General features: G+C 41.0%; 1 protein-coding gene and 1 long non-coding RNA gene across 2 annotated transcripts; both read right to left on the bottom strand.

The window, feature by feature from the left end:
* Positions 1 to 4259: 4259 nt before the first annotated feature.
* On the bottom strand, positions 4260 to 6129 carry LOC141017213 (uncharacterized). Its single transcript, XR_012180633.1, has 3 exons — positions 6060 to 6129; positions 5141 to 5226; positions 4260 to 5026 (listed from the first exon to the last, which is right to left on the bottom strand). It is a non-coding gene; the product is annotated as an uncharacterized lncRNA (long non-coding RNA).
* Positions 6130 to 10716: 4587 nt separating this feature from the next.
* LOC141017062 (uncharacterized) lies at positions 10717 to 27134 on the bottom strand. Its single transcript, XM_073491681.1, has 33 exons — positions 26901 to 27134; positions 26663 to 26715; positions 26421 to 26501; positions 25552 to 25775; positions 25212 to 25290; positions 24620 to 25017; positions 23202 to 23766; positions 22869 to 23065; positions 22384 to 22773; positions 21715 to 22007; positions 20755 to 21020; positions 20316 to 20366; positions 19873 to 20010; positions 19489 to 19745; positions 19288 to 19372; positions 19065 to 19136; positions 18727 to 18861; positions 18345 to 18601; positions 18163 to 18247; positions 17818 to 18063; positions 17379 to 17513; positions 17003 to 17259; positions 16821 to 16905; positions 16476 to 16721; positions 16036 to 16170; positions 15660 to 15916; positions 15410 to 15494; positions 13829 to 15304; positions 13380 to 13588; positions 13099 to 13255; positions 12639 to 13003; positions 11650 to 11779; positions 10717 to 11499 (listed from the first exon to the last, which is right to left on the bottom strand). The coding sequence occupies exons 1-33, from the start codon at positions 26975 to 26977 to the stop codon at positions 11357 to 11359; spliced, it is 7629 nt and encodes a 2542-aa protein (XP_073347782.1). The 5' UTR covers positions 26978 to 27134; the 3' UTR covers positions 10717 to 11356.
* Positions 27135 to 27601: the final 467 nt, after the last annotated feature.

Here is a 27601-nt window from a genome sequence, read left to right as displayed (position 1 = left end):
CCTCCTCCCCTGAAGTGCTGGGGTCACCACGATGATCCTAACTGACCAAACAACACTGCCTTGATGTGTCGGCCGAGCCTGCACAAATATTTAACTAAAAAAAGTGAGTTCAAGTCTTGTTGTGACCTGTGGCTTGAAATGTGAAATGATCATTAACACTTTTCCCATTCCTTCTATGTTTTTATGTGTTCATTAGTCATTAAAAACAATGAAATAGTGAACATATAATCAATATTTACATTTTTACTAAGTGTATTTCTATGTTGCATCAAGATCCTCATGCAACATTCACAATATCTTTTCGATGCCATGTGGTTTTCTTAATTTATGCATGCACTGCATGTAATTTAGCCAGTAAAACCACAGCAAACCGTGTGATGTTTGGTCGATGTAACAATATGACAGCATGAAAACAGAAATGTCTACTTTAGTCAACAGTGTAACTACACTGACAGCACAGAGCACGAAACCACATGTGTGCATTTGGATCAGGCCTTTTGTTCATTCTGAATGCGAAACTCTTCTGCCACAACAGATGAAAGTATTATAGGGAACCATCTGGAAAGCTCACTTTTTGTGGGAATAATTAGGAAAAGAAGAAAAAACAATATTACGGGCCTACATAGTAGATCTCGCCCTCCTCTTTCCTGGTGGTGTCCGAGTTTCAACCTGTCCGCATGAAATCTCCTGTGCGCCTGATGTGCATGGTGCATCTATCAGCAGTGGTCAGAGAAAACTTTCTGCAGTTTTTTCACGATGAATTTTGACACGAAGCTCCCTTGGTGACGGGCCCGGCCCCTACAGGTGATCCACTGGATGGAATTAGGCCATTTCTCAGGTGGGTTTGATGTGTCTCATCTCAGCTCTGCAGGAGGGAGCACAGAGGAACCAAACACACTGAGCAGATAAGGGAACTGTATATATGATGGACGGTCTCTTGTGATACTGTAACTTCATGATGCTGATGTGCAAACTGCAATCAGCATGTTACACTCGATACAACCTGTAAAATCACATCTCCATTTTCCTCCTTATCAGTAAGAACAGAGACTTAGGTGAAGAGTCCCTGTCAAGACAATTGAAGACACATGTAAAAGAAACTGTTACCTTGCAAACTGTTAAATCACTGGATAAGACAACATTTGAATGGCTTAACTGACTATACCTTATTGACTGACTGTACCTTCATCTGTGCTGATGGTGGTTCTAGAGTCTAGATCTGTGGATATGCCTCCATCTGATGGTGAAGATGTGATATTACTAGTATCCAGAGTCGTACTGGCGTCTGTTGGGGTTGGAGAGAGTTTTATTGGATTTAAACCTCTTAAAGATATGGCAGAATATCTATTATACTACACTCCCTTTCAGCCACCACGATCATCAAACTCTGGACTATTAACAGTTCCAAGGACTCAGAAAACTTCAGTGACTTTGTCCCTAAACTATTGAACACATAACCGCTGCATATCAGACCATCTGAATCTGTGAGGGACGTTAGAAACCTTTTTACTCTTAGATCAAGAAACTCTCCTTTTACTTGATTGTTTTGCTATTCTTGTTTATGCTGCTCTATGTGATCGTTACCTGATCCTGTGTTGTTGGCCGTACCTTTTAATCGATTTTAGTTTTTGCCTTTGTCCTTGGTTTTATAATACTGTTACTTTACGCCCTACTTTTTAAGTTCTATAACGACTTTGTATGTTTTGTTACTTTGTGTACCTCTATATGCTTTTATGTATTGTATGTTTGTCTTTCTTGTTTTCTTTTGATTTATTGGTGAAGCACTTTAAGCTGCATTTTATGTATGAAAGGTTCTATATAAGTAAAATGTTGAGTGTGCAGAGGTGTGGCAGCAACACAACTTCTTCAGATTATTGTTGAATGAGACCCTGAGAACAACAACACATTTGACGGAGAGGTTTAAGCAAATATTCAGCAGGAATCATAGAAGCAACAAAGTTGTATTATTGAAAGAGCTTCAGCACTGAAAATCTTACTGACTTCCATGTAGTGGAGGAAACCATGCAGTGCAGAGACAGTTTATGTTGTGGTTTTGCTGCGACCTACTGGTAAAGATGAGGTACTGCCTTTATTGTTGTACTCGGTCCATTTTGACAGTGCAGTAGTGAGTGAAGCTGGAGTGAAGAATAAAGATTTTTCCTTAAACTGACACTGAATGCTTGAAGCTGTGCACCTCTGATTTCTTGTGTTCACCTTGACCATTGTGCTACAGCAACACAGAGCTAGACCTGCACAGCCTGGGGCACACACACAGTAGCCTATCTTTACAGAGGTGAAAACAAAAATGCCTCCAGAAAGGCCTCATTCAAGTTCTACGATAAAGGTTGCAGCCGTCTGATAAGGCTCATTTAGCCAGCCGATCTCAGATGAGCCTATTAATATGATCTCCATGAAGGAGAGTTTTCACTAGCCACCTCATGCACTGAAATAATCATCTAGTGGAGCAGCAGAGACAAAAGGACCCTGCCGCCTTTCTAGCTTCGGACCTTATTTTCCTCTGAGAACAGCTTGTTTATTCAGTTAAAAAAAATATTCTGAGTTTGAATTTCCTATCCAAAACTACATAGTGCCCCTTTAAATGATTCTTCTAGTTAGTAAAAAAAAGAGTTGAGTTCTTTGATTTTTTTCTTTCCGTGGTGTTTTTTCTTTACCTGATAGATAATGAGTTAAACCAACAGGCTTTAACCAAGTAAATCATTTTTTGTTTTAGCTACTCTTGTGAATCCACTGACTAATGTGGCAACCGATGCAACCACACTGCAGGGAGAAAATCACTAATGTACAAGCATTCAAACACACATTGTGACCAAACGTCAGTAACATCTGAATAATTATTTATTGCACATTAAAGAATAAATCTACCATAATCATCAGATACCGATAACTAATCCAGTTGGAGTCATGCACTCTTATTGTACTTTAACCACTCTGTACAGCAAATTTACAATGAGGCCATAGACAATGGAAACATGAGTCTCCATGTAAAACCACACAAAAATGCAAAGATGTAAATTACAAATCAAAATGACTTTTTTATCAGTACATAACATTTATAACCCAACTACCAGTAACCTAGTACAAATCAATACAAAGCAAATAATCAAAAAGTACAATTTCAAGTGTGTCAACTTTCTAATAATTGACTTAGTCAGTCCCTCAGTTTCCATTGAGCTACCTCAAATGAGTGACACAGCGCCCCCTTGGGTTGTATCGGTAAATGTCACTCAATTTTTGTAGTAAAAAATAGTATTGCACCCTTTTAGCTGAGACAGCAGTGGATTCTCCCTGAGGAAAGATGTTAATATTACAAGAAAAAGTTAAGTTATTTCCAGACTCATGTTCACTTTCTGTCCCTTGCTCTTATCTGATGGTTGAGTGTCTTTCTGTAGCTTCCTGTGGTATTGAGCTCCTTATGTCATTGATGATTATATGACATTTAACTTATATTCAGTTTGTCTGAAGCTGTTGTGTTCTTGCTGATGTGTATGTAATAAAGTGGTTGCCTGTCTGTCGATACAACCTCTGTTATTGCTGCTCTCCAATGATTTGCAATATCCCACATTTTGCATCTTTATTTACAGTCACTGACAATTTTCTAATTTGGGTGCCTGCACACAAGCTCTGCCAAAACGTCAGTTCCTTGTGAAAATGTATCTATCCTTTTTTTTGTTTTTAAGCTGTGCTGTAAAATGAATCAAAAGTAGAACCCAATGATACTGGATTATTGGGGCTGATACTGATATCAGGGAAGATTCTGATATTGATATATGGGCCCGTATTCTTGTGTGGACAAAATCTAAACATAAACACACAGTATTTGCAATAATCCCCATAATGTTGTTATCAAACACTTGTGACAAAGATAAAAGCAGGATATTTTACAGTGTAACAATAAGCTTAATCGTCCAAAATGACATCAGTGAACTTAAACAATACATTTCACTGGGAATTAAAAAAACATAAAATACTCCAAGCATCTTCTCATGTTTTATGTTCTGTGAAAAATGTGATAGGCTAATATCAACTGAAGAATATATTGATTGTGTTCTTGTCAAAAGCTTTAATAAGTAGGCTACAATGTATGCTATTTAGACTGTGTAAGCCATGCATTTAAAAAAAACAAAACGTATACTTTATAGTGTGGACATGAACATTTGAACCAGTCAATGTCTTTGGTGTTCAATCTATTTAGTATTCAGTTGTGATATGGGTATCAGAATATAATATTTTTTATTATTAATATAGTATTTATTTATATTGCTTTTATTGTTGTAAATGTGTGATCTGTGCATGGTTCTTTTTGATCACTGATTAATCGATGGAGAAGAATTGCCAACAATTTTGATAACTGATAAACTATTATTATATAATATTTTTAAAGAAAAACATAAATACATATTACAGACTTTCCACAGTCTTCTATTTAAAGGAACTGAATTTCTTTGGGTTTCTTTGGGCTGTGGGTTGGACAAAACAAATACCAAATGTTCACCAATTCGTTAAATGACCCACTGTCCTGTCCAGAACCTTACAGAGCTCACTGCACTGCTAAAAGGAGTGCTTAGTTCCAGAGTTAATCTAACTGCTCCCTGAGGTTTAAATGGGCCAGAACTGCCTCTGCATAATTAAACTCTTGACCCATTATCCTCATTTTAAATGTGGTAATACCACTTGTAGACCCTGTCTAGCCAAATGACACTACCTCGATCTGTTTCTGGCTGCCCAGCCTGGTCTAACAGTTAACTCTCGTCAGAAAATGCTGCATAAATATGTGGTTTTCTGTAATTTTATGAGGCTTGAAAAAGGCACTGATCTTTAACAGTTGACTCGGTTTACAGAGTTGATTCAGACTACATTCTGTTGTTTCTGAGAGTTGTGCAGTCTTCTGTCACAGTTCAGTTGTAACCACACCGATGCTTCAATTAGCCATTTCTCAGCTGGGTTTGATGCTTCTGATAGTCGCAGTGCAGCCCTCACAGTCCTGGAGTAGTTTCTGGGATACAAACTGTGTGTGAGAGAGAAGACATTCATTGATGAGATGGCGACAAAGGTGCGTTTAAAGCTAATTTACGTGATACTGTTTCTGCTTGATGTATATTTGAAGGTTGTTTGTACTTACATTAGATAAGGCCTCCAACAGCGCATCCTTTTCCTTGTTATTGGTTGAAACAGAAACTTTTAGGTGAACAGTCAGTGTTTGGCCATCTGAAAAAAGAAAGGTGAAAATACAAATGTATTTTTACCATTCAAACTGTTAACTACATCCCCAAAGTACATGCCACTGAGTGTGTCGTTACTGGTGGTGGTCCCGGATTCTGATTCTGATCCAGATTTGCTTCCATCTGCTGGTGAACACTTGACACTACTAGCATCCAGAGTTGAACTAGTTTCTGCCAGTGTTGTTCCTGCTATGAGGACAAGGAAACTGTCAATTGTCTGAGGTGTTAAGTGAGCGTGCCAAACTGAGGATCATTGTTGGCTCAGACCCTGATGCACACCAGTGTTTCCCACAGGTTGAGAATTTACTTCTTCGTAAATTGTAACTTGATCTTAACCCTATTGCTGTAGGAAAAGGGGGGTAAGGTCTACAGTCCATGTTCTCTTGAATCTTTAATCCAGGAACTAGAGGTCTTGTCTGGGTTGACTCACAATTAGGGCTACGTATCAAGCTTCAATAATTTTAATGGGAACCGACCAAATTGCCTTGATACTGTCGGGTATCTAAAAATGTTGAGTCATTCAGTATCAAATTTCAATACTCAAGGAGTTGATTTCATCAGTGTCTGTGAGCCAATAAGCATGCAGCATGCTTGTTGTACCAAAATGTAATGGCGGTGATTGAGCTGTCTTGAGGCATGCAAGAAAAAGATTAGGTTATTTCCAGAGGCAGTGCTCACCAGGTGTGCATGTAATATAATCTTTTGTTAACATAGATTTCATAAAATCTGTTACTAGAACAGTTAACATAAAGAACAACTTGAAGAATGAATACTTTGGAAATAGCTACAGCTACAGCAGAAATGATCATAATGCCCAACCTGGAGCTGTGGGTGCTGAAGTTGTGAGGCCATCTGATGTTGTAGATGTAGTACTGATGCTTTCTTTGCTCGATGCCGTAGTAGGGAACATTATGGAAGCTGAGGTTGTGCTCCCATCTACTACTGCTGTTCTGCTGCCTGTTGTACTGGGCGTTGTCGTTGAAGAGAGCGTGGACGACAAAGATGGGCTTGTACTTGTTGATGTAGATTTTCTGGGCACTGTAGTAAGAGAGACTGGCGATGCTGAAGTTGTGCTGGCATCCGCTTGTGTAGAGGAAGTAGTGCTGTTTATTGTGGAGGGTGCTGGAGAGGTGGAGATTGTAGTTGATGCTGTGCTGACATCTACTGGTGTAGATATACTACTGTTTGTTGTGCTTGGCTGTGTTGTATTAGAGGCTGGGGATGATGAAGTTGTTCCAATATCTGCTCGTGTTGAGGTAGTATTACTGTTAGTTGTGCTGTTATCTGTCGGTATAGATGTACCGATGCTTGTTTGGCTTGTTGCTGTAGTAGCAGACAATATGGAGGCCGAGGTTGAGCTCACATTCAACACTGCAGATGTTGTATCGGTTGCTGTTGCTGAGGTGACTGCGGATGATGAAGTTGTGTTAATATTTGCCAGTGTAGATGTCACAGTGCTGCCTGTCGTGCTGGGACTTGTAGTACCAGAGACCATGGATGCTAACGTTTTGTTGGTACTGGAAGTATTGCTGTTTGTTGTGCTTGGTCCTGTTGTCACAAAAATGGATGAAGGTGTGCTATTATCCACTGGTATAGATGTATTGCTGCTTGTTTGGCTGGTTGTTGTAGTACCAGAGACTGTGGACACTGAAGTTGTTCTGATATCTGTTAGCGTAGCATTAGTATTCCTGTTTGTTGTGTTGGATATTGTTATAGCATCCAATAAAGTTCTGTTGTTATCTGCTGGTGTAGGTGTACTGATGCTTGTTCGACTGGTTGCTGTAGAGACTGTGGAGGTCGAGGTGTTGCTTGCATTTAATCCTACAGATGTTGTACTGGGTGCCGTTGCTGGCGAGACTGTGGATGGTGAAGTTGTTCTAATATCTGTTTGTGTTGAGGTAGTATTGCTGTTAGTCGTGCTGTTATCTGTTGGTGTAGATGTACCGATGCTTGTTTGGCTGGTTGCTGTAGTAGCAGACAATGTGGAGGCCGAGGTTGAGCTCACATTCAACACGACAGATGTTGTATTGGGTGCAGTTGCCAACGTGACCGTGGATGATGAAGTTGTGGCAATATTTGCCAGTGTAGATGTCACAGTGCTTGGTCTTGTAGTACCAGAGACTGTGGATGCTAACGTTTTGTTGGTACTGGAAGTATTGCTGTTTGTTGTGCTTGGTCCTGTTGTCACAGAGATGGATGAAGTTGTGCTGTTATCCACTGGTATAGATGTATTGCTGCTTGTTTGGCTGGTTGCTGTAGTAGCCGAAGCTGTTGATGCTGAAGTTGTACTGAGTTCCACCATTGTTGATGTTACATTGCTGCCTGTTTTGCTTGTTGTTATATTATCATTGATGTTTGTTGTGCTTGGTCCTGTTGTCACAGAGACAGATGAGGTTGTACTGTTATCTGCTGGTATAGATGTACTGTTGCTCATTTGGCTAGTTGCTATACTATCAGAGACTGTGGATGCTAAGGTTGTGTTCACATTCAGCACTCCAGATGTTGCATTCGGTGCTGCTGCTGACGAGACTGCGGATGCTGAAGTTGCTGGTGTAGATGTAGGCCCAGCACTGCTGCTTGTTGTGGTGGGTCCTCCTGGTGTTGCAACAGTAGAAGCTGATGTTGAGAAAGAAAGATTTGCACCATAAATCTTAAAACCTCAATCACAAGACTGTGCAGCTGTCAGTGAAGAGCATGATGTTATATACTCCGATACAGTGGATGGCAGTGTGTTTTTTAGTCTGCTGGTAAAACCAATGAAGAAGAGGAGGAGAAGTATTTAACGCTATTGGCTTAACCAGAACTTCCTCTGCAAAGAAGACGGCTGGCCTCATCGTCGAGATCAAGCACCCCATGAAGAGCGCCAGGCCTTGAAGCCAGTTTTCGGATTGGCCAAGCCAGGTTATTACATTGTGATGCACTACGACCTAAAAAGACTTTTTCCCATCCACTGCCACAATTCAAATCTTACTCTGTTCGAAACACTGAACCGTGTAACTTACGTTGTGTGCAGGTTGACGTGTAGTCAGGACAGCAGTCACCAGCTGTTGTGCAGGCCTCATCACAGAAACAGCCCCTGAAACAGTTGCTGTTTAGACCAGAGCAGCACAGCACAGGTGGACCTGCACAGCCTGCAGCACAGATAAAATGGCTGTATAAGAGATCAACACTGCACCAATTTATAATAATTTCAGTCTACAAAATCATGATTAAGAGTACAGTAATCAAGAGACAGAAAGCACAGCTTGTGCTATAGCAGCTAGTGTAGTAGTTGTAGCCAGGGTCGGAAATTAGCACCCAAATGTGTTCAATCTACCAACCACAGTGGCAGGTCAGCAACTGCCTCTCAACCAATCAGCCAGAGCAGGAAAGAGAGACTTTGTGTGTTTGTGTGTGTGTTTAATGGGAAAAGACTGCACATGTTCCTAATTAAAATGTACTTACAGTGCACCAGTTTGGTTTTCTGTATTTTTTTTTGTTTGTGTATTTGAAGTGTGTGTGATGGAAAAGATTTGATTAAAAATGTATAACCATAAATGAATAAGTATTAAATTAATACTTTTATGATGAAAATATGTACTATTTTTTCTTTGCTGATCATTTTGGTGGTGACATGGAGCCAGATCATTTTTCACTGGAGAAATGGGCAGTACAGTGTTTGAGGTGGCGTGAGGGATATTACCTGTTGGGCTCGTACTGCCAGCTGTAGTTTGAGCTAGAAAGTGTAAAGGAACAATGACATGTCATTTCATTGGAATTCAGGAACAGTTCAGCAACAGTTGGACAACGGCCAATTTCCAGGTGTGACAGCAGAACACAAAATGCTAATACTTGTTCAGGGACTAGATTACATGGCATTAATGTAATTTTCACTCTCAAATTAAGAGACAGCTTCACACAATAATTAAGGTTTTTTTCAATTTACGGAAAAGGTTGTAAGTGACTGTTACTTTTTGCCAATTTCTTAACACATTAATTCTTTTCCTTACTCAATTTGTCACCTGTGTCTATATAAGTAATCGTATGGTGGCAATTACCACCATCATGACGTAACCAAACCTTTACATACAACTTTTATGACATGAATGCACTTTTCTTACTATAGATCAGGTTTGTTATTCTTAGTGCCCATTTATGAGGGTTATTTTCACACTGAGGTCAGGACAAACAACACTGATAAATGACCTCTCAGCAACATGTATGATATGGTGAAGATGTATGATAAGTAAATGCTGTTTAGTTACTACTTTAATTGCTCTTGATCCATAAACTAGGGATACAAATTCTAAGCAATTTCTTTGATCAGCAGTCGGCTGCCTTTACAGCTGATTATCGATTCATCGTTGATAATATGTGAGATATTTGGGAATTCTTCCATTAGAAAATTGTTTTAACCACTGACTTGATTCATGTTTCATGCATAAGCAGAGCAAGTTACATTAAGAGTCAAAAGATCAGATGAAGTAAACAAAGTTACTTGAATGATTCACTGAATCACACAAAATAATGACTTCATTTAAAGTCTGTCGCTATTCAACAACTGGCCCAACAAAATAGCTAAAATGTAATATCAGTTTGCATAGCATGTCTTTTTGTAATCTGTTATTGTAGGATGCTTTTTGATACATTCGTGATCATTTCTAATCTTCGGTTCATACATTTTTATATGGTGTAATTCTTAACGGTGACTAATTGATGAATGATTAATCAATTAATTAAATCATTAGCATCCTGACTCAAATCTAACTCAGTGATTTAGCTCAAAATAAAACTAAGCACCCGAGGAGAATAACCTGGTCCGGCAGGAGCTTTATTATAAATTTACTGTTGAACTGCACTTGTTGGCATTAAATAATTTAGCATCATGTTTTGAAATAATACAATCAGCTGTGTCATGTAGTATTTAAATTATTAAATCATTTGGCAATTGATTAGCTTTTTATAATCAAGTCAAAGAACAACAAAGCTTACTAGTCAAATGAGTGTTTATCAGTCTTGTTCTCTGTCTATCTTAAATCAGTTAAACACAATGTTATATCATTTGATAATTATGCCATAACTTTGCTTAATTAAACCGTTCAATATTAAATGTGATAATGTTTCACTCACCATAATAGAGAGGTAGCAACCTCGACAGGAAAAAGAAGTACAATGCAAACCGATCCATGACTGAATGTGGCTGCTGAGTGTCACTAGGGATCATTTATTTATGCGTATGAACATAACAGACATTTTCAAACACACACACACCCACAGGTACAATCCTGGCAAGAATAGTCCTATTGTTGCAAAAAAAACAAACTTCCTTGTCAAAACAGGATCATGTTACAGATGTTACAGTATGTAGTAGTCCTTCTTAATGTTCCTGCAGTACTACAGGTAGGTAATGGGTAACGCACTCAGTCTGCAGATATTTCAAGAATGTTGTTGTAGCTTCACTTGAGACTGAAATGACTAGACTAATGGCGACACAAACTCAACCACAGTGCATATTTATTTGAGCAATGCAACAAGGTAAAGCATTTATTGCACATCAAACTTATTTTGGAACAGTGTCAGGTAGTGAAACAAAAACCATTTGTAGTCATGCATAATCATTATGAAACAGACCATATCGTATGTGTTGTTTTAATGAAGACATTGCTGCATAAGACAGATTTACAGCTCTAAGAAAATCACTTTTGAATAAATACTATGCATGGCAATGACACAAACAGTGAGTCTGATATATTATCACAGAGTTCAAAGATTTCTTGAAAAAAAAACAACAAATATGTTACAGATTTCTAAGAGATGAGAAACTTCTTTAAAAATAAACTTGAACGCTTGACATCAGATTCTTGAAACAATGGAAAATCCCAGAATAATGTAGGCGCAAAGAAATTTGGACATCATTGCCATTCGTCATGTTTATGCCAAGTCATGTTTAGTAGCTCAGGTTTGGGGGAGGCAAGGTGTCTAAAAAACGTGCATGAATTTTGCCTGTTTTTATTTTATAATCAAACAGATAGCAGTGCGGAGTCTTCTTGTAAACTAACTAACGTTTCTACTAGTAGTCAAAACTCTGTAGGGTATTTTTTTAAGTGCCATGTCTCATCCTTAGATCCATCTGATTTTCACACTCTCCAGCTCTCTCCAAACTCTCGAACGTTCCTGGCCCTGCTGCCATCTGGCTTCATCCAGTCATTCCCCTTGTCTCTGTCAAAGTTTCCACACAAACCCCCCACCCTCCTCATGTATAAGCGTGGTAGAATGATCTCTGCGGGAAGAAAATAAACCACATAATGTTGATTAATTCATGGTATAACTCTCTCTCAGACAAAATAAATCATTCATTGACATGGGATGGATATGAATCCTACCAGGACTAATTCTACTGGACTTGTTTAATGAGGTGAACATTAGTTACCTGCTGTGTGGTGTCCATCAAACTCCACTGAGAGGCCAAAGTCAGTCTTCAGGTAGATGTGGGAGGAATGCTCATAGATTTTTAGACCAGCAGCCGGAGACACAGGAGCATTGATTCTCCTTCCGTCCACCTGGAGAAAGACCGAGTACGGGATGTGTCAATGCATCATGTCAGTTTATCATATTTAAGAAGACTTGTCTGATGTAGTATTCATTCTTGTATTGTTATTTGTATTGTGCGCAAGGATTCACAGAACATGCATTCTTAGTCATGCTTCCAGTGTGACTCAAGGGATGGCCTCGTCTGTCTGTACATCAGTTCAACACTGTTCAGACTGAGATATCTTGACAACAATTGGATGGATTGGCAAAAGATTTGGTACAAACATTTATGGTTCCCCTAGGTTGAATACCACTGACTATGACAATCTCTGGTAATCACTTAAAAACTGACCCCTTTCATTAGGTCAGAACTCATAATTTGTGAAAAAACTGAGTGTTAGGCCTACTACTAAAATATGCTCAAGCTTGGGTACCAGTGTTCTTTGAATAACAGATATAATATACTGTGTGCAGGCTTTCCTAGAATTACCACGGACTGCTTTTAAGAGGGTACTCACGTAATATGGTCTGACTCCTGAATAAATATATTGATATTGCAGCTTTTTTTTACATGATCTCTCTCTCTGTTTTTTTCTTTTTCTCTCTTTCATACACTCACAAATACGTGTAAAGTGCCAATAGGGAAATAACATATGACAGAACATAATTTAGCACATAACACATCATCTGCCTCACTGCTGTCGTAACACCACACAGAGAAAATATGAGGGTGTGCTGGTTATTTCCCTCAGCGCTTTGACAAATGTTTGTGGGCGGGCAGAAATACGACAATATTAACCCATGAACAAAATATTGTGTCTGCTGAAAAGGCGCTGCAGGAAAATGAGATGGAGGCAGTATGTTGTTAAAAATGCCCGTGATACTTACAACCAGCCTCCGCTTCTTCTTGAACTCCACAGTGTGATCGTACACTCTGATTTTAAGCCCTCGTAATCTGTGGTTGTGCTCATGCTCTTTACTGTCATCGTCATCATCTTCATCACTATCATCTTCATCTTCGTCCCTGACTCTGCGACTGTGGTCTTCTTCACTGCTACTGTCACCATGCTGATGACTATCATTGTCGTCATCTTCATCGCGTGTGTTGATGCCCTCGATGTAGACATCAGGAAGGTTATTTGGCAAGTTCTTGGTCTGGACCAGCACATATGAGTGCTCACCTTCAAAGTCATACTTCTTTCTATCAAAGGTTCTGTATTCAGAGTCACTACTTATGGTACACTCATCGAAGCCTGTGGAGAAACAAGTGCAGAGCGATTAATACATTAGTGAATAAGATGTATGGTTTAGATACATCACAGTTGTTAAATGTTGGTATTTACTGCACCTGTAGACTGGCAGTAATAGTCGCCCTCATGATTTTGAAGACAGACAGCATTTCCATCACACTCATCTTCGTCGTCGCATTCAATCTTCCCTACGCCACGGCGTTCCTCGCATTCGCATTTCTGACTGCAGTGATTGGTGTACCACTCTTCACCGAACTGACAAAAAGAAAAAAGTCATCATATAATCCCAGTGTTTCAGAAAGTAAATCTGTGTATTTGAAAAGCACCACTGTAGATAATTTGTGTCATTGATAAAAAGATATTCTTAACTAGCACTTACATGATATTTGGTGCCATTACTATCCACACATCCACACTGTTGGATAGGAACACAAGCCCTATTTTTCCGCACAAAGCCTTCATTGCATACACATCCCGGCTCACAACGCTGACTGTCACTGCAGTGTGGCGGGCCATTCAGGTATGAACAGGTGGGAGTGCAGGCAGAGACACAAGTGGTGTAATGACTGTTCTGTGGGCAAGAGGGTGCTAGAGAGGGAGACAGAAAGGTAGAGACGGTATTGATGAGCTTAAAATGACGAGCAAAATGGTCTATACAAACAGTGTATAGTATACTTCAAAATCTATTAGCCATGGTTCATTTTTCTTAGCTCACAGGTGAGTTTTGCCTCAGTGTCTTAACATGTAAGGTGTGAAGTGTAAAAAAACAAAACAAAACAAACAAAAACTGTTCACATTTAAAAAGGAAAATGCAGACTTATAACGTACTTGGTAGAGGTGTAGTTGGTGGTTGTGGTCTAGCTGTTGTTGGTGGTTGTGGTCCCGCTGTTGTCGGATGTGGTGTAATTGTTGTTGTGGGTTGTGGTCCAGCTGTTGTTGTAGGTTGTGGTCCAGCTGTTGTCGGATGTGGTTTAATGGTTGTTGTGGGTTGTGGTCCAGCTGTTGTTGGTGGTTGTGGAGTAGCTGTTGTTGTAGGTTGTGGTCCAGCTGTTGACGGATGTGGTTTAATGGTTGTTGTGGGTTGTGGTCCAGCTGTTGTTGTAGGTTGTGGTCCAGCTGTTGTCGGATGTGGTTTAATGGTTGTTGTGGGTTGTGGTCCAGCTGTTGTCGGGTGTGGTTTAATGGTTGTTGTGGGTTGTGGTCCAGCTGTTGTTGTAGGTTGTGGTCCAGCTGTTGTCGGGTGTGGTTTAATGGTTGTTGTGGGTTGTGGTCCAGCTGTTGTTGTAGGTTGTGGTCCAGCTGTTGTCGGGTGTGGTTTAATGGTTGTTGTGGGTTGTGGTCCAGCTGTTGTTGGTGGTTGTGGAGTAGCTGTTGTTGTAGGTTGTGGTCCAGCTGTTGTCGGATGTGGTTTAATGGTTGTTGTGGGTTGTGGTCCAGCTGTTGTTGGTGGTTGTGGAGTAGCTGTTGTTGTAGGTTGTGGTCCAGCTGTTGTCGGATGTGGTTTAATGGTTGTTGTGGGTTGTGGTCCAGCTGTTGTTGGCAGTTGTGGAGTAGCTGTTGTTGTGGGTTGTGGTCCAGCTGTTGTTGGTGGATGTGGTGTAGTTGTAGCCGGAGGCTGGGGTTTTACTGTTGTTTGTGGCTGTTGAGGGGTTTCAGTTGGAGGTTGTGGTCCAGCTGTTGTTGTAGGTTGTGGTCCAGCTGTTGTTGGGTGTGGTTTAATGGTTGTTGTGGGTTGTGGTCCAGCTGTTGTTGGTGGATGTGGTGTAGTTGTAGCCGGAGGCTGGGGTTTTACTGTTGTTTGTGGCTGTTGAGGGGTTTCAGTTGGAGGTTGTGGTCCAGCTGTTGTTTGTGGCTCTGGTTGAGTTGTGGTTGGCGGTTGTGGTCTAGCTGTAGGTTGGGCTCCAGTTGTGGCTGCTGTTATTGGTCTTGATGTTATTGGGATGTCGGGGTTGGACGTTTTTGGGGTCACTGTTGGTGTTGTTGCTGGTGTTGTAGTGGTTTGTGTATTACAGCCAGTTGTGGCTTCTGTTGTGGCGGTTGTTATTGGTCTTGATGTTATTGGGATGTCAGGGTTGGACGTTTTTGGGGTCACTGTTGGTGTTGTTGCTGGTGTTGTAGTGGTTTGTGTATTACAACCAGTTGAGGCTTCTGTTGTGGCGGTTGTTGTTGTGAAGGTAGAGGGTGAATGTGGTTCTGATGTACTTGTAGGTGTAGTAGTTGAGCTGTTTGCAGGAGGAATTTCTGGACCTTCTGTTGTAACTGGATTTAAGGTGGTTGGAGCTGGAGCTGTTGGTTTAGCCAGGTCTGTAACAACATTTCACAATCAATTAAGTTGCATCAATTTTCAATTATAAAACCACTGTAGGTGTGTTTGAACTAAATTGAATGTCAGTAGTAGGACATAATTACCTGCACAGCGCCCACGATGAAGGGATACATCATCTATGGCCACATCAGACTGATCGTTTGAACCTCTTCGCCCCTCATAAATGATCTGAAATTACGTGCACAGGTAAATACTAAAGCACAGTATACCACACAGATTCATTAGGTCCGATTAACACTTATTTATTGTTGCAGGTAGTACACTTAATGTTTTGCAGTGCTAATTTCTAACATTAGACAGGTTGGGAGCAGACATATTAGGTTGTTAGTTCACCTGGAAAGCATCAGTTGCTGTGAAGTCCACCTGAGCCAGTTGCCATGCATTTCCTTGGTCATTTCTCTTCCAAAAAACAGCATCGGCTAATTTGTTTTGGAGCAAGTAGACATGGAGGCCCATTGTATCGGCTGAACCGTACATATGATACCAGAACTGTAGACACTGAGGACCAGAGTCAGAACACTCTGAGCTGATGAGACGAGCTGTGTCTCCATGTGTCACGCTGCTGGCCTCGATGTAAAGATAGTGACCACCTAGAAAAGAAGAGTGCAACAATCAGAAGTGGCAGATAGACTTTCTGTAGTGATACAGCTTTAATCCATAGAGCTGTATAATATCTGTCACCATTTATAATGTAAGAAAAGTGTATTACCACCGGTGTGGTCAGCAGAGGGCCCAGTCATCAGGGTGGGGGTGGAACCACTCTGCCATGTCCAGTCAAAAGCATCTGTGACCATCTGATTCCAGCTACAAAGGTTGCTGTTGAAGCTACAGTCGATACTGCAGACTGAAAGGGAACATTTGCAAAAATATTGACTTCAACTATTGAGACTTTAATGCAACTTCCTGAAAATGTTGATAATCTGTAACCTCAATTACCTTGCACATTAAGTATTTATTAGACTTGACACTTGTTCATTTATAAGTTCAAAATTACAGTGGAATTGGCACATCGGAAACAAAAGTCGCACATATCCTTAGTTTACTGATACAATAATTCTGGAAACCACAAAAACTGAAAGTGGAAAGAATAAATTATGGAAGTCCCAACTCCAGGACTTTACAAGTGCGGCTACAGAAACAGCAATCTACCTGGATGTGATGGTGGTCTGTTATCTGGAGACTCAGTAACATTGTCCTTATTAATTAAGTTGGTTGTTGCTTCCACGACGGGAGGCATGGTGACATTTGCTACAGGGGGCTGAGATGTAACAGGAAGCTGAACAGTAGCATTGACCACAGGAGGCTCTGGAGCTGCAGTGGTGGGCACAGGGACACTTGGAGGAGCTGTGGCGTTTCCATCAGGTTTCGGAGGAGGTGTCACAACACCACTCAGATCTGCATGAAAGGCCAATAATTGCAAATATTCAAAACATAATCAAGCCTCACAGCCTAAAGCCTTGATACGTTTGGTGGTACTGTCTGCAAGTTTCTTACCAGAGCATCGACCCTTATATAGCTTTACATCATCTATGGCCACATCGGACTCTTCGTTGGAGCCTCTACGCCCCTCAAAGATGATCTGAGTTAGGAAAAGAAATGCATTCGTTAGTATTTCTAAGATGTCTCTTATTGTTAATATTCTACCATTACAATGTGACTGGTGGTAGGTTTCTGACCTGATAAGCTCCAGTTGTTGTGAAGTCCACCTCAGCCAGTTGCCATGCATTTCCTTGGTCATTTCTCCTCCAAAAAACAGCGTCGGCTAAATTGTTTTGGAGCAGGTAGACATGGAGGCCCATTGTATCGGCTGAACCGTACATATGATACCAGAACTGTAGACACTGAGGACCAGAGTCAGAACACTCTGAGCTGATGAGACGAGCTGTGTCTCCATGTGTCACACTGCTGGCCTCGATGTAAAGATAGTGACCACCTAGAAAAGAAGAGTGCAACGATCAAAAGTGGCAGATAGACTTTCCGTAGTGATACAGCTTTAATCCATAGAGCTGTATAATATCTGTCACCATTTATAATGTAAGAAAAGTGTATTACCACCGGTGTGGTCAGCAGAGGGCCCAGTCATCAGGGTGGGGGTGGAACCACTCTGCCATGTCCAGTCAAAAGCATCTGTGACCATCTGATTCCAGCTACAAAGGTTGCTGTTGAAGCTACAGTCGATACTGCAGACTGAAAGGGAACATTTGCAAAATATTGACTTCAACTATTGAGACTTCAATGCAACTTCCTGAAAATGTTGATGACCTGTAACCTCAATTACCTTGCACATTAAGTATTTATTAGACTTGACACTTGTTAATTTGTAAGTTCAAAATTACAGTGGAGTTGGCACACTGGAAACAAAAGTCGCACATATCCTTAGTTTACTGATGCAATAATTCTGGAAACCACAAAAAATGGATGTGGAAAGAATAAATTATGGAAGTCCCAACTCCAGGACTGTACAAGTGTGGCTACAGAAACAGCAATGTACCTGGATGTGATGGTGGTCCGTTATTTTGAGCCTCAATAACATTGTTGTTATTAATGAAGTTGGTTGGCTCTTCCAAACCGGGAGGCATGGAGATATTTGCGACAGGGGGCAGAGATGTAACAGGAAGCTGAACAGTAGCATTGACCACAGGAGGCTCTGGAGCTGCAGTGGTGGGCACAGGGACACTTGGAGGAGCTGTGGTGTTTCCATCAGGTTTAGGAGGAGGTGTCACAACACCACTCAGATCTGCATGAAAGGCCAATATTTGCAAATATTTTAAACATAATCAAGCCTCACAGCCTAAAGCCTTGATACGTTTGGTGGTACTGTCTGCAAGTTTCTTACCAGAGCATCGACCATGATATAGCTTTACATCATCTATGGCCACATCGGACTCTTCATTGGAGCCTCTACGCCCCTCAAAGATGATCTGAGTTAGGAAAAGAAATGTATTTGTTAGTATTTCTAAGATGTCTCTTATTGTTAATGTTCTACCATTACAATGTGACTGGTGGTAGGTGTCTGACCTGATAAGCTCCAGTTGTTGTGAAGTCCACCTCAGCCAGTTGCCATACATTTCCTTGGTCATTTCTCCTCCAAAAAACAGCGTCGGCTGATTTGTTTTGGATCAAGTAGACATGGAGGCCCATTGTATCGGCTGAACCGTACATATGGTACCAGAATTGCAGACACTGAGGACCAGAGTCAGAACACTCAGAGCTGATGAGACGAGCTGTGTCTCCATGTGTCACACTGCTGGCCTCGATGTAAAGATAGTGACCACCTAGAAAAGAAGAGTGCAACGATCAAAAGTGGCAGATAGACTTTCCGTAGTGATACAGCTTTAATCCATACAGCTGTATAATATCTGTCACCATTTATAATGTTAGGCAGAGAAAAGTGTATTACCACCGGTGTGGTCAGCAGAGGGCCCAGTCATCAGGGTGGGGGTGGAACCACTCTGCCATGTCCAGTCAAAAGCATCTGTGACCATCTGATTCCAGCTACAAAGGTTGCTGTTGAAGCTACAGTCGATACTGCAGACTGAAAGGGAACATTTGCAAAATATTAACATCAGCTTTTCAGGCTTTAATGCAACTTCCTGGAAATTTTAATGATCTGTAACCTCAGTTACCTTAAAAAAGTTGCACATTCAGTATTTATTAGACTTGACACTTGTTAATTTGTAACCACACTTCATCTTTCTGAATAAATGGCCCATAAAATACAGCTTCCTCTGCACTTACCTGGTTGAGAGGGGAGGATTTCTGAAGTTGTGGAAGGACGCTCAGTTCCACCAACCTGGCCAGAGCTGCTACCTAAAGAAAGTGATACTGACTTTGTTTAAAAGTCCTGAGATATTTTGTCTTCTGAGTTACTAATTTATTTACAATTAAAGTTACGACACGTTATATTTTTTATCAAATGTGTAATGTATTTTTCTCCTTTTTTGTTGGAAGTGAATGTCACCTGAGCATGAGCCAAAGTGGATGGAAATGTCATCTATGGCGACATCTGATTGAGTGTTAGAGCCTCGAATTCCCTCCACTATGATCTGAAAGAGGTAGTAGGAAAATATGTTTCACTGTGTAGAATAAGATCATCAGTCTTTGCAACAAAAGCCAGCGTCTGTTAGGCTCATATATTGTTGAGTGTCAGTGTCAGTCGTACTTGGAATGGACCAGCCACAGTGATGTCAACATATACTGGATGCCATTGTCGTCCCTGGTTGTTCATCATTGACCAGATCTTGGTAGTTTCATTGTCTTTGAGCAGGTAGATATTGAGGGCCATGGCTGTGGCTGAACCGTACATGTGGTACCAGAAGTGCAGGCAGAGTGGGCCACTATACTGGCATGCTGAGCTCATCAGACGGGCTGAATCGCCATGCGTTACTCTATCTCCCTCAAGATATATGTAGAATCCAGCTAGAGAAATGTTAAAAATAGCAAAATAAACATGAATACTGAAAAAGAACAACACACAAATAAAACAGTGCAGCAAGGCAACAGATGGAATATCAAGGCCTGGCATTGTTTTTTTGTTTTTTTTTACCTCCAGTGGTGTGGTCTTGGCTTGGACCAGTTAGGTCTGATGGGGTGGGTCCTGAATGTCTCCTCCAATCAAAAGTATCCTGTATGAGCTGTTCCCACCCACACAGATTTTCTTCAAAGTTGCAATTCAAGGGACAAACTATGAAAAAGCATATATACACAGTGGAAGTGATGATTAAGTATAACAAGCAAATTATCTGGAGGAACATTACAATATGAAAAAAAAAACATTAATTATCCACAAACAGTATTTCATCCAATCCAATAATAACACCAAGGTTATTCAAATGTATTCAGATCCATTTCTGTGTTAAACATCTGTGAATCTACAGCTTTCCGAGGCAAATGTAATATTTGGTTTAAAAAAATTAATTGTAAATTGCACTATGTCATTATTCAAACTGGCAATAACAAATAAACCTTCACAACACTGAATGTTCTTACTAGTCTGATCTGGTGCTGGAGTGGTAGGAGTTGGAGTGGTTGCGGGATCAGCTGAAATGGGGACAAAAACAAAGCAAAACGACAAACGGAAAGATGAAATTAGTTCACTGTCGAAGCGTTTTTGGTGACCTGCCAGATGTTTTGCATTAGGCCACCCACTACACATCATAACCACCTAATTTCTCCAACTTTTTATTCTATCAATGACAAAACAAACTCAGGCAGGACTCTTGGCAGTAGCCTTCTGCAATGGTTAGGCAGAAAAGGGCAGGAGCAGAGAGCTTTGAAGATATTATTGGTAAAGAGAATCAATAAGTAGGAAATACAGGACATGTAACAGAATTACTTTATTTAATCGTCAGTGCTAATGAATTTATGGCATTTAAAATTCACATCGCCATCATTACGCATATACATCCTCTCTGACTCCAACACTCACCGCATGCTGCGCCTGTCTGCCAATCGGAAAGCTCCACTCCTGCAACCTGGCAGGCCGCTGCATAGGACTCCAGAGATTCACAAAGGGTGTGTTTGTCACCACTTGTGGCACAGTAGTCATACACACAACTACTCAGGTATATGCTTGGGTGAATGACTTTATGGCAGGACTTGAAGGCATCCCCGAACAGTGCGTAACACTCATTGTAGGCCTCATTCTCCTCATCATAATCACAACGTTTGGGATCATTTGGATAAGCAACACACCTGGAGGAGAAAGATTAACCGCGTGAATAAAGATCTAGACATTTTGATTTATTGTGTCACTTCAAAATAAAAAAAAATGATGAATGGTTGATCATTTATCTATACTGAATAATTCTTTAACAACTAAGAAATGTTAGATTGCAGGGGTGTGGGCTTGGTGTATGTTCTGCCAACCTAACCTGCTTTGTCATCATGTTCCCAGCTTGTAATTACCTGATAATCAATATGGTAATTGTGCTTTTTATCTGGTTATTAATAAACTAAACGAGCAAGCCAGGCTGTGAGATTGTGTGCTTGATAAGGGATTATTACTTGTACCCTTACCTCTTCGTAAAGCACAAACAACCTCTACGTAGAGGATTTTTCTGCACTTGGGCAAAGTGGTGGTTTGCTGGTGAGCTAAATGCTATTATGACTGTGTGGACAATGACAATGCTGACATGTTTATAATGTTTTCCATGTCCATCATCTTAGTTTAGTGTGCTGGCATGCTATCATTTGCTAATTAGCATAAAACGCAAGAACAGCAGAGGCTGATGGACATATAATTAGCGCTATGCTGCTAGTGAGGCTCGGGAAACATATTATTTTTACCTGCTGTTGAATAGTGCGTTTTTCATTTTTGAGGTATTAAAATGTTCTCACATTTATAAGATGAATGTGTGCAGATACCTTGTATAGTAGAATGACTTACTCATTATTGTCTTGCACTCTCCAACTGTTGGCAAACTCAAAAGCCCCGGTAGCATTTTGCCCTCCCGGTGTTACAAAGTCATCGTCCTGCTGTCCAGAGTAGGTGCCACACAGTCCACATAGTTCGTACTTGTAGCGCTCATCCACCTGCAGGAACAGTCTGTTCTCCCCATCTATCATCATTCTGAGGCCAAAGGTTGTCTCCAAGATAATGTAATTATTCTTCATGAAGACCCATATTGAGCCGGATGTATCTTTCTTGGAAAAGGGAAGTAGGACGCGGACATCATTCACCTAAAGAGAGGACAATCCATCATTTATTTTTTTTATTCTTGTGAGAACTGAGTGTTTTTTTTCTGCTACCATGATAGTTGGTGTATCTAATAAGCTGCCAAATAGCTGTTCCAGTGCAAAGTTAAGTGGGTCAGCTAATAGTGTATTCCTATGAGCAGCTTCCTCCATTGAGCTGACACAGAGCAATAACTGACTCATATAAAGATGGGTGTGTGTGCTGACACTCCAGCCATTGGCCACTAGACACAACTGATGGGCTGGAAGCTGTCCAGCTTCACAAACATTATAACAGCCTTTGTTCCAACCACTTGCTATAAAAGAGTTTCATTTGGGAGTGTTTGATTTGTAGAGAATTACAAGAAGTTTTCATGCTTACATGGACCTCTCCGCTCTGACTCAGGGTGACGTTTAGATCGCCAGTCTGAAGAGTCACAGCTTCCAGCTTGGACCGGGTGAAGTTCTCAAGGGGAGGATGCATGTTGTGTCCGATGACGGTGAACTGGACTAAACTTTCTTCTCCACATGTTGTAGTAAGCGTGTAACTGCACCCCCCTTGAAAATCGTAAGCCATCCCGTCAAATGTGATGTAGTGCGGATCACCATACACACTGCAGGTGGCGGCATTGAGAGGGAAGCAGCCTTTGACCCCATCCTCGACTCGACAAGCCTCATTGCGTGCGCATTTTGTTTCTGCACATGCCACGACACCATCAGCATGGCATTGGCACTGCCATGCACACTCTCCTTCCAACCACGTTTCTCCTCTCTGTGGGCAAAAGGCAGTTGTGTGAATGAATCTTAGCACTGTGGGACTTGAACAGGTGAATATGACATTTCTCCGTGATCATCTTCCCCGCTTACCTCAAAGTGTTTTCCTTCAGCCCAGCACCCACAGTCCTCCGCTGGGACGCACTTTCCCCCGCCAAGTTTGAAGCCTGGGTCACACTCACATCTTTCCACACAGCTTCCACAGGAGCCGACTATATCCGGGCCAGAGCACACTTCAGGACATCCATCAGCACATGAGTTATAATGGCTGTTCTCAGCACACTGAAGTGCTGTGAAGGGAGGAACCATGAGAGAGTTTGACCTCAACTCTTATTGCATTATTACATTTATTATTTGCTGCTATTTCCCTTATTTTAATAAAAGGAGGTAGAGAAATTAAAAGGAGGAAGCAATAAAGCAACGTACGGCAGAATGAAGAGTTCCTCCATGCGGGTAGGGCAACTCCAGCCTCCCGACAGATATCAGCGTAGGCAGTCAATGTCTCACATAGCACCTCTGGGTCACCATGAGTAGAGCACATGCCAACCACACAACCCCTGAAGTAGCTCTCTGACCCCAGAACTGATAGGCAGTCAGCGAAGGGCCCAGTACTAGAGAGGAGGCCTCCACAGTACAGCTCGGTGGCATACTCAGCCTCCTCCAGTGGATCACACTCATGAGGCACTAGAATGGTCTCACAGGAGAAAGTGCCTTCTCCGGTCTGCCAGCTCTCAGCGAGAGCTGTAGCATCCTGGGCGTCTGTACCATCGGGCCTTCTGAAGTCATCTCCTCTGTGGTGGTTAAAGTTTCCACACATGCCGCAGACATGATCAGAGTAAGCAGACGGCAGGTTGACGTGGACAGCACCAGCGTTGTCGTATGAGACAGAAAGACCGAATCTGGTTGCCAGTATGACAGCAGCGGGGTTGCTCTTGATGTTGACAGCACCGCCGCTGAGCTTTAGTGGAAGCTTCCTCCAGACTCCATTAACCTGATGAAACGGTGTCATTTTTAGACTTCCTTACCAGCTGTCATTAACAATAAAAAGCAGCATGCTGAGAACACAATATATATATATCTTTGAGGGAATTGATAAGGCTGCACAATTCTGCACTTAATTCTACTGATAAACTTAAGTTTATCAGCAGAATGTCCTGCAGATATGGGAACTGCTTAATCCAGTACATTACACAGCTCAACACTCATTACAGCAGAAATGGCAATGGGCCACAGAACAGAAGTTTGTACACACTATTCTCCAGTTTTTTTTTTTAAAGCTTAGGGAGCAATGTAAAAATAGGGAATGGGAACAGCTGCCAGCACACAAACAAGTCTCCAAGTTAATGTCTCCTTTTAATTATCACACATTTAAAATACTCGTTGTCCATTTTATGTGATGGCACACCGATAAACAACTTAGCAGAGTTAACTGAAAATAAATAAACAAACTGTTGTGCTCAAAAATTAGTTTATGTCTGCAAGGGTGTAGTGACAGAAAATGTTACGTTTAATGATTAGTTGTTTGGTCTGTTAAATGTCAGAAAATGGTAAAGGAAAATGTTGATCAGTGTGTTTCCCAAAGTCAAGATGACGTCAATAAATGTCTTGAAAATAACCTGAAAATATTCACATTTAAGAAGCTGGGATCAGAATTGTGATTTTTTTCTTCCCTTGAAAAATGACTCAAACTGATTAATAGATTACCAAAATAGTTAATGATTATTTTGATAGTTGACAACTAATTGTTTAATAGATTAATTGTTGCAGCTCCACACATTGGCAGACACTTTAGACATTTGCAATGGACCCCAGTATGTGTGCGTCTCAGTTTTAAAGTAACTCACCACAACACGGTCTGTCTGCATTTTCAGCAGGGACACTCTCAAGTTTCCAATCTCCACAATGACCTGTTGGACAGCTGGCAGGGACGAGTTCCCGTTCTGCTCATTGACCACTTCCACACTGAACACGGGCAGGGCTCCAGCGGGTGAGCAGGTCTTAGCAAGTGTGTAGGTGCAGGGGGCCATGAAGCGGAACAGCACTCCATCAAAAGTGCTGCAGTCTGTGTTACTGTGTATAGTGCACATCCCTGAGGTGGAAATCCCACTGGAGGGACCTCTTTGAGGACCACAGATTTGGCCCTGAGGGCACTGAGATGGAGAGCAGGAGAGCTGGCTGGCAGAACAGAAGCAGCGGGTGGACTCATGTGTCCAGAACTCTGTGTTAGATTCACACTGTTGTCCTGTGGGGGAGGTGACCGAGTAAAACATCATTTTATAATCACAACACCATCTGGCAAGGAATAACTGATGCATTATTATTATGTACACTGTTAATACTGTATGGACTATACTTAATTATCATTTTATATTAATTGATGGGACCAAAAGTAAGCTGTTTTTTCATATAGTAACAGAAGAGTAAAAGAATAATTACCACATGAGCCTCTCCTTACACCTATCCGGTTAAATATGACCTGCGCCATGGATACAGCTTGAACTGCTTCTAAAACAACCTGATGGAAAACAGAATATGATCATTTGCTAATCCTTTGTGACATAGTGTATACCCAATTAAAAACTGTACAAAGAGAATATATTTTATTTCTTACGTCATCAACTTCATTGGTTTTTGGCGAATATATGCTTATTGTGAATTTGATGCAAGCAACACGTTTCAAAGAAAAGACCGGGAAAGTGGTTGGGTTGTATTTGAATATATACAATATAATATTTGAATTCCTAAATATAGTTCAATTACAAATATGCCATTTTACCTGAGTGTCTGGTTCGATGATGTTCAAGGGGATAAACACTTGTTTCCAAGAATCCCCGGGGAGGACAGATGAGGTCCAGATTTCCACCACACGAGTGCTGCTTTTTACCAGAACGCGGAGTTCTGACCCTTCGGCTGCAGCCGGGGCGTGGTACCAAAACTCTAGACAGGCCTCGCCCTCCATCTCAAGTGGACCACTCTCTAAAATATCCACTTCAGCATCACCTGGAGGTCAAAATGCCAATAAGAAGATTGAACACTCTATGAATGTGACCAGTCATTTAATTTTTTTTTCCTATGTAACACTTCGTTACTAAAGGATAAATTCAGTGTCTGTTACTCCATTCTTTTTAAATCACACATTATAAATGGTAAAACATATTTTTAACTACACAGGTGAGGAATTAGCTTTTATGCTGCATCAAAATTTTAATCGTGAGAAAAAGCAAACCCTTATCTTTGTTATGGTAATACAACAGGAAGTACATCTGTTGTGATACAGTTATTAAATGCTAAATTGTGCTAAATTTAAACCTTAAGTGGAGGCCCTCTACTTTAATTGCCCCTGAATTAACGCCAGGCTATAAAAGATTATTAGCCTGCTTCAGATCAATTAGTGATATGCAGCGCGGCACGGACACAGCCACAGTCACAGCATGCCTGGAGATTAAAACAGAACTGTGGACCGACGTTCCCTGAAAGAGGGTGGGACACAAATGACCTCAGTCAAGTTATCTCTTAAGTGTCCGAGTTAACTAAACTAACCTGTTTTGACGACGTTAAAAAAACCCCCATCTCAATTCCTTGATTACGTCTAATTAATCAAATCCGTTTGCTGTGCTGTTGTGCAGTAAATGTTATCTTCTGTACCTGTTGCAGAAGTCAGTCGGTTCCTTGTCCAGTCACACATCTCATTGTTTTGTCTGTCGGTGTGACACAGTGTAACATATTCTATGAAAGAAGAGAAAGAGGTTACATATAGTAATATATAGTGTGTTCATCTCTCTGACAATTTATTTCTGTGTATTTAAATCCTTATTGTTGTGACAGATTTATATTCAAGCAAATCTTGCCAGTATCTTCCAGGTCGTAGTAAGTGTGAAACCTCGTACCTGAGTTTGGCCTCCAGCCTGGTAAAGTAATGAATGAAGAGTCATTTTCAGCCCTGAAATAGAAAAAAAAATGAGAGTGGATTCCTTAAAAAAAAGAAAAAGACATCTAATAAAATATCTGACTGACTTCGAAACAAAAACTTAACACAAATCAAAATCCCATTCAGTTTCCACTTAGCAGAATTAATACGACAAGTACAGCAATATTTCAAGTAACTTTCATTATCTCAAGACCCACCTGCACTGAGTCCCTGTCTGAGTTAAAAGGAGTAGAGTCACTGTGACCAGCAAATCTGTGTGGAGTCCTCCAAGCATTGCTGATCCTTTACCGGCAGCTTCTCAGCTGCTCTCCCGTTGCTAATACTCGCTCTCTTTGATGAGTTGAAGAATGAATGATGAGCAGTTACTGTTGTGGAGCTCCTCTGTTGAGTGCAGCTTATATTAACCTGTAACTGCCAGCACGGAGGTGTGGGCCCTCCTGTGTCAGTCACAGAGCAAAGAAGGCAGCTTTTAGGCATTTATAGCCCCACCGCCTAACCAGGTAACCTCAGCAGTGGGTGGAGAGAGATGACTGAGGGGCAGGAAGACATTAAAAGGGGCTGGAACTGAATCCGTGGCGTAAAAAAAATATTTTTCTCAAAGTGACGACATCAGCTAACGCAGTTACAGGAAATGGTGATAGGCGAGGTCAGGGTTTGGTGTTGCTTGGTCATAAAAAGCACAGATACCAAAGTAAATGAACATACAAATGCTTGAAGATATAAATAAACAGTTGGATGTCTTCTATTAACTTCTCACTATGATGTACAAGTTGTAGTTGGTGAGGGATATAAATTATCTATGAGACATTTTGAGTGGTATGGGACATTGTAAAGTTAAGTTTTGATGGTTTTAAAGCACATGACAGGGAATTTTGACTTGAACCTGCTCCAGGTACCA

This window comes from Pagrus major, chromosome 21 (assembly GCF_040436345.1).
Source record: "Pagrus major chromosome 21, Pma_NU_1.0".
NCBI lineage: Eukaryota > Metazoa > Chordata > Actinopteri > Spariformes > Sparidae > Pagrus > Pagrus major.
This window is presented reverse-complemented; position numbering and strand designations above follow the sequence as displayed.

What these genes read in the sequence shown, in the direction of transcription:
- LOC141017062 (XM_073491681.1), bottom strand. Translation starts at nt 26,977, where the DNA reads ATGCTTGGAGGACTCCACACAGATTTGCTGGTCACAGTGACTCTACTC. An exon ending in CAGCAACTGATGCTTTCCAG is followed by an intron (nt 15,495 to 15,659) that starts GTGAACTAACAA and finishes ACGTAATTTCAG; the next exon opens with ATCATTTATGAGGGGCGAAG. An exon ending in AGAAGAAGCGGAGGCTGGTT is followed by an intron (nt 11,780 to 12,638) that starts GTAAGTATCACG and finishes GTCTTTCTCCAG; the next exon opens with GTGGACGGAAGGAGAATCAA.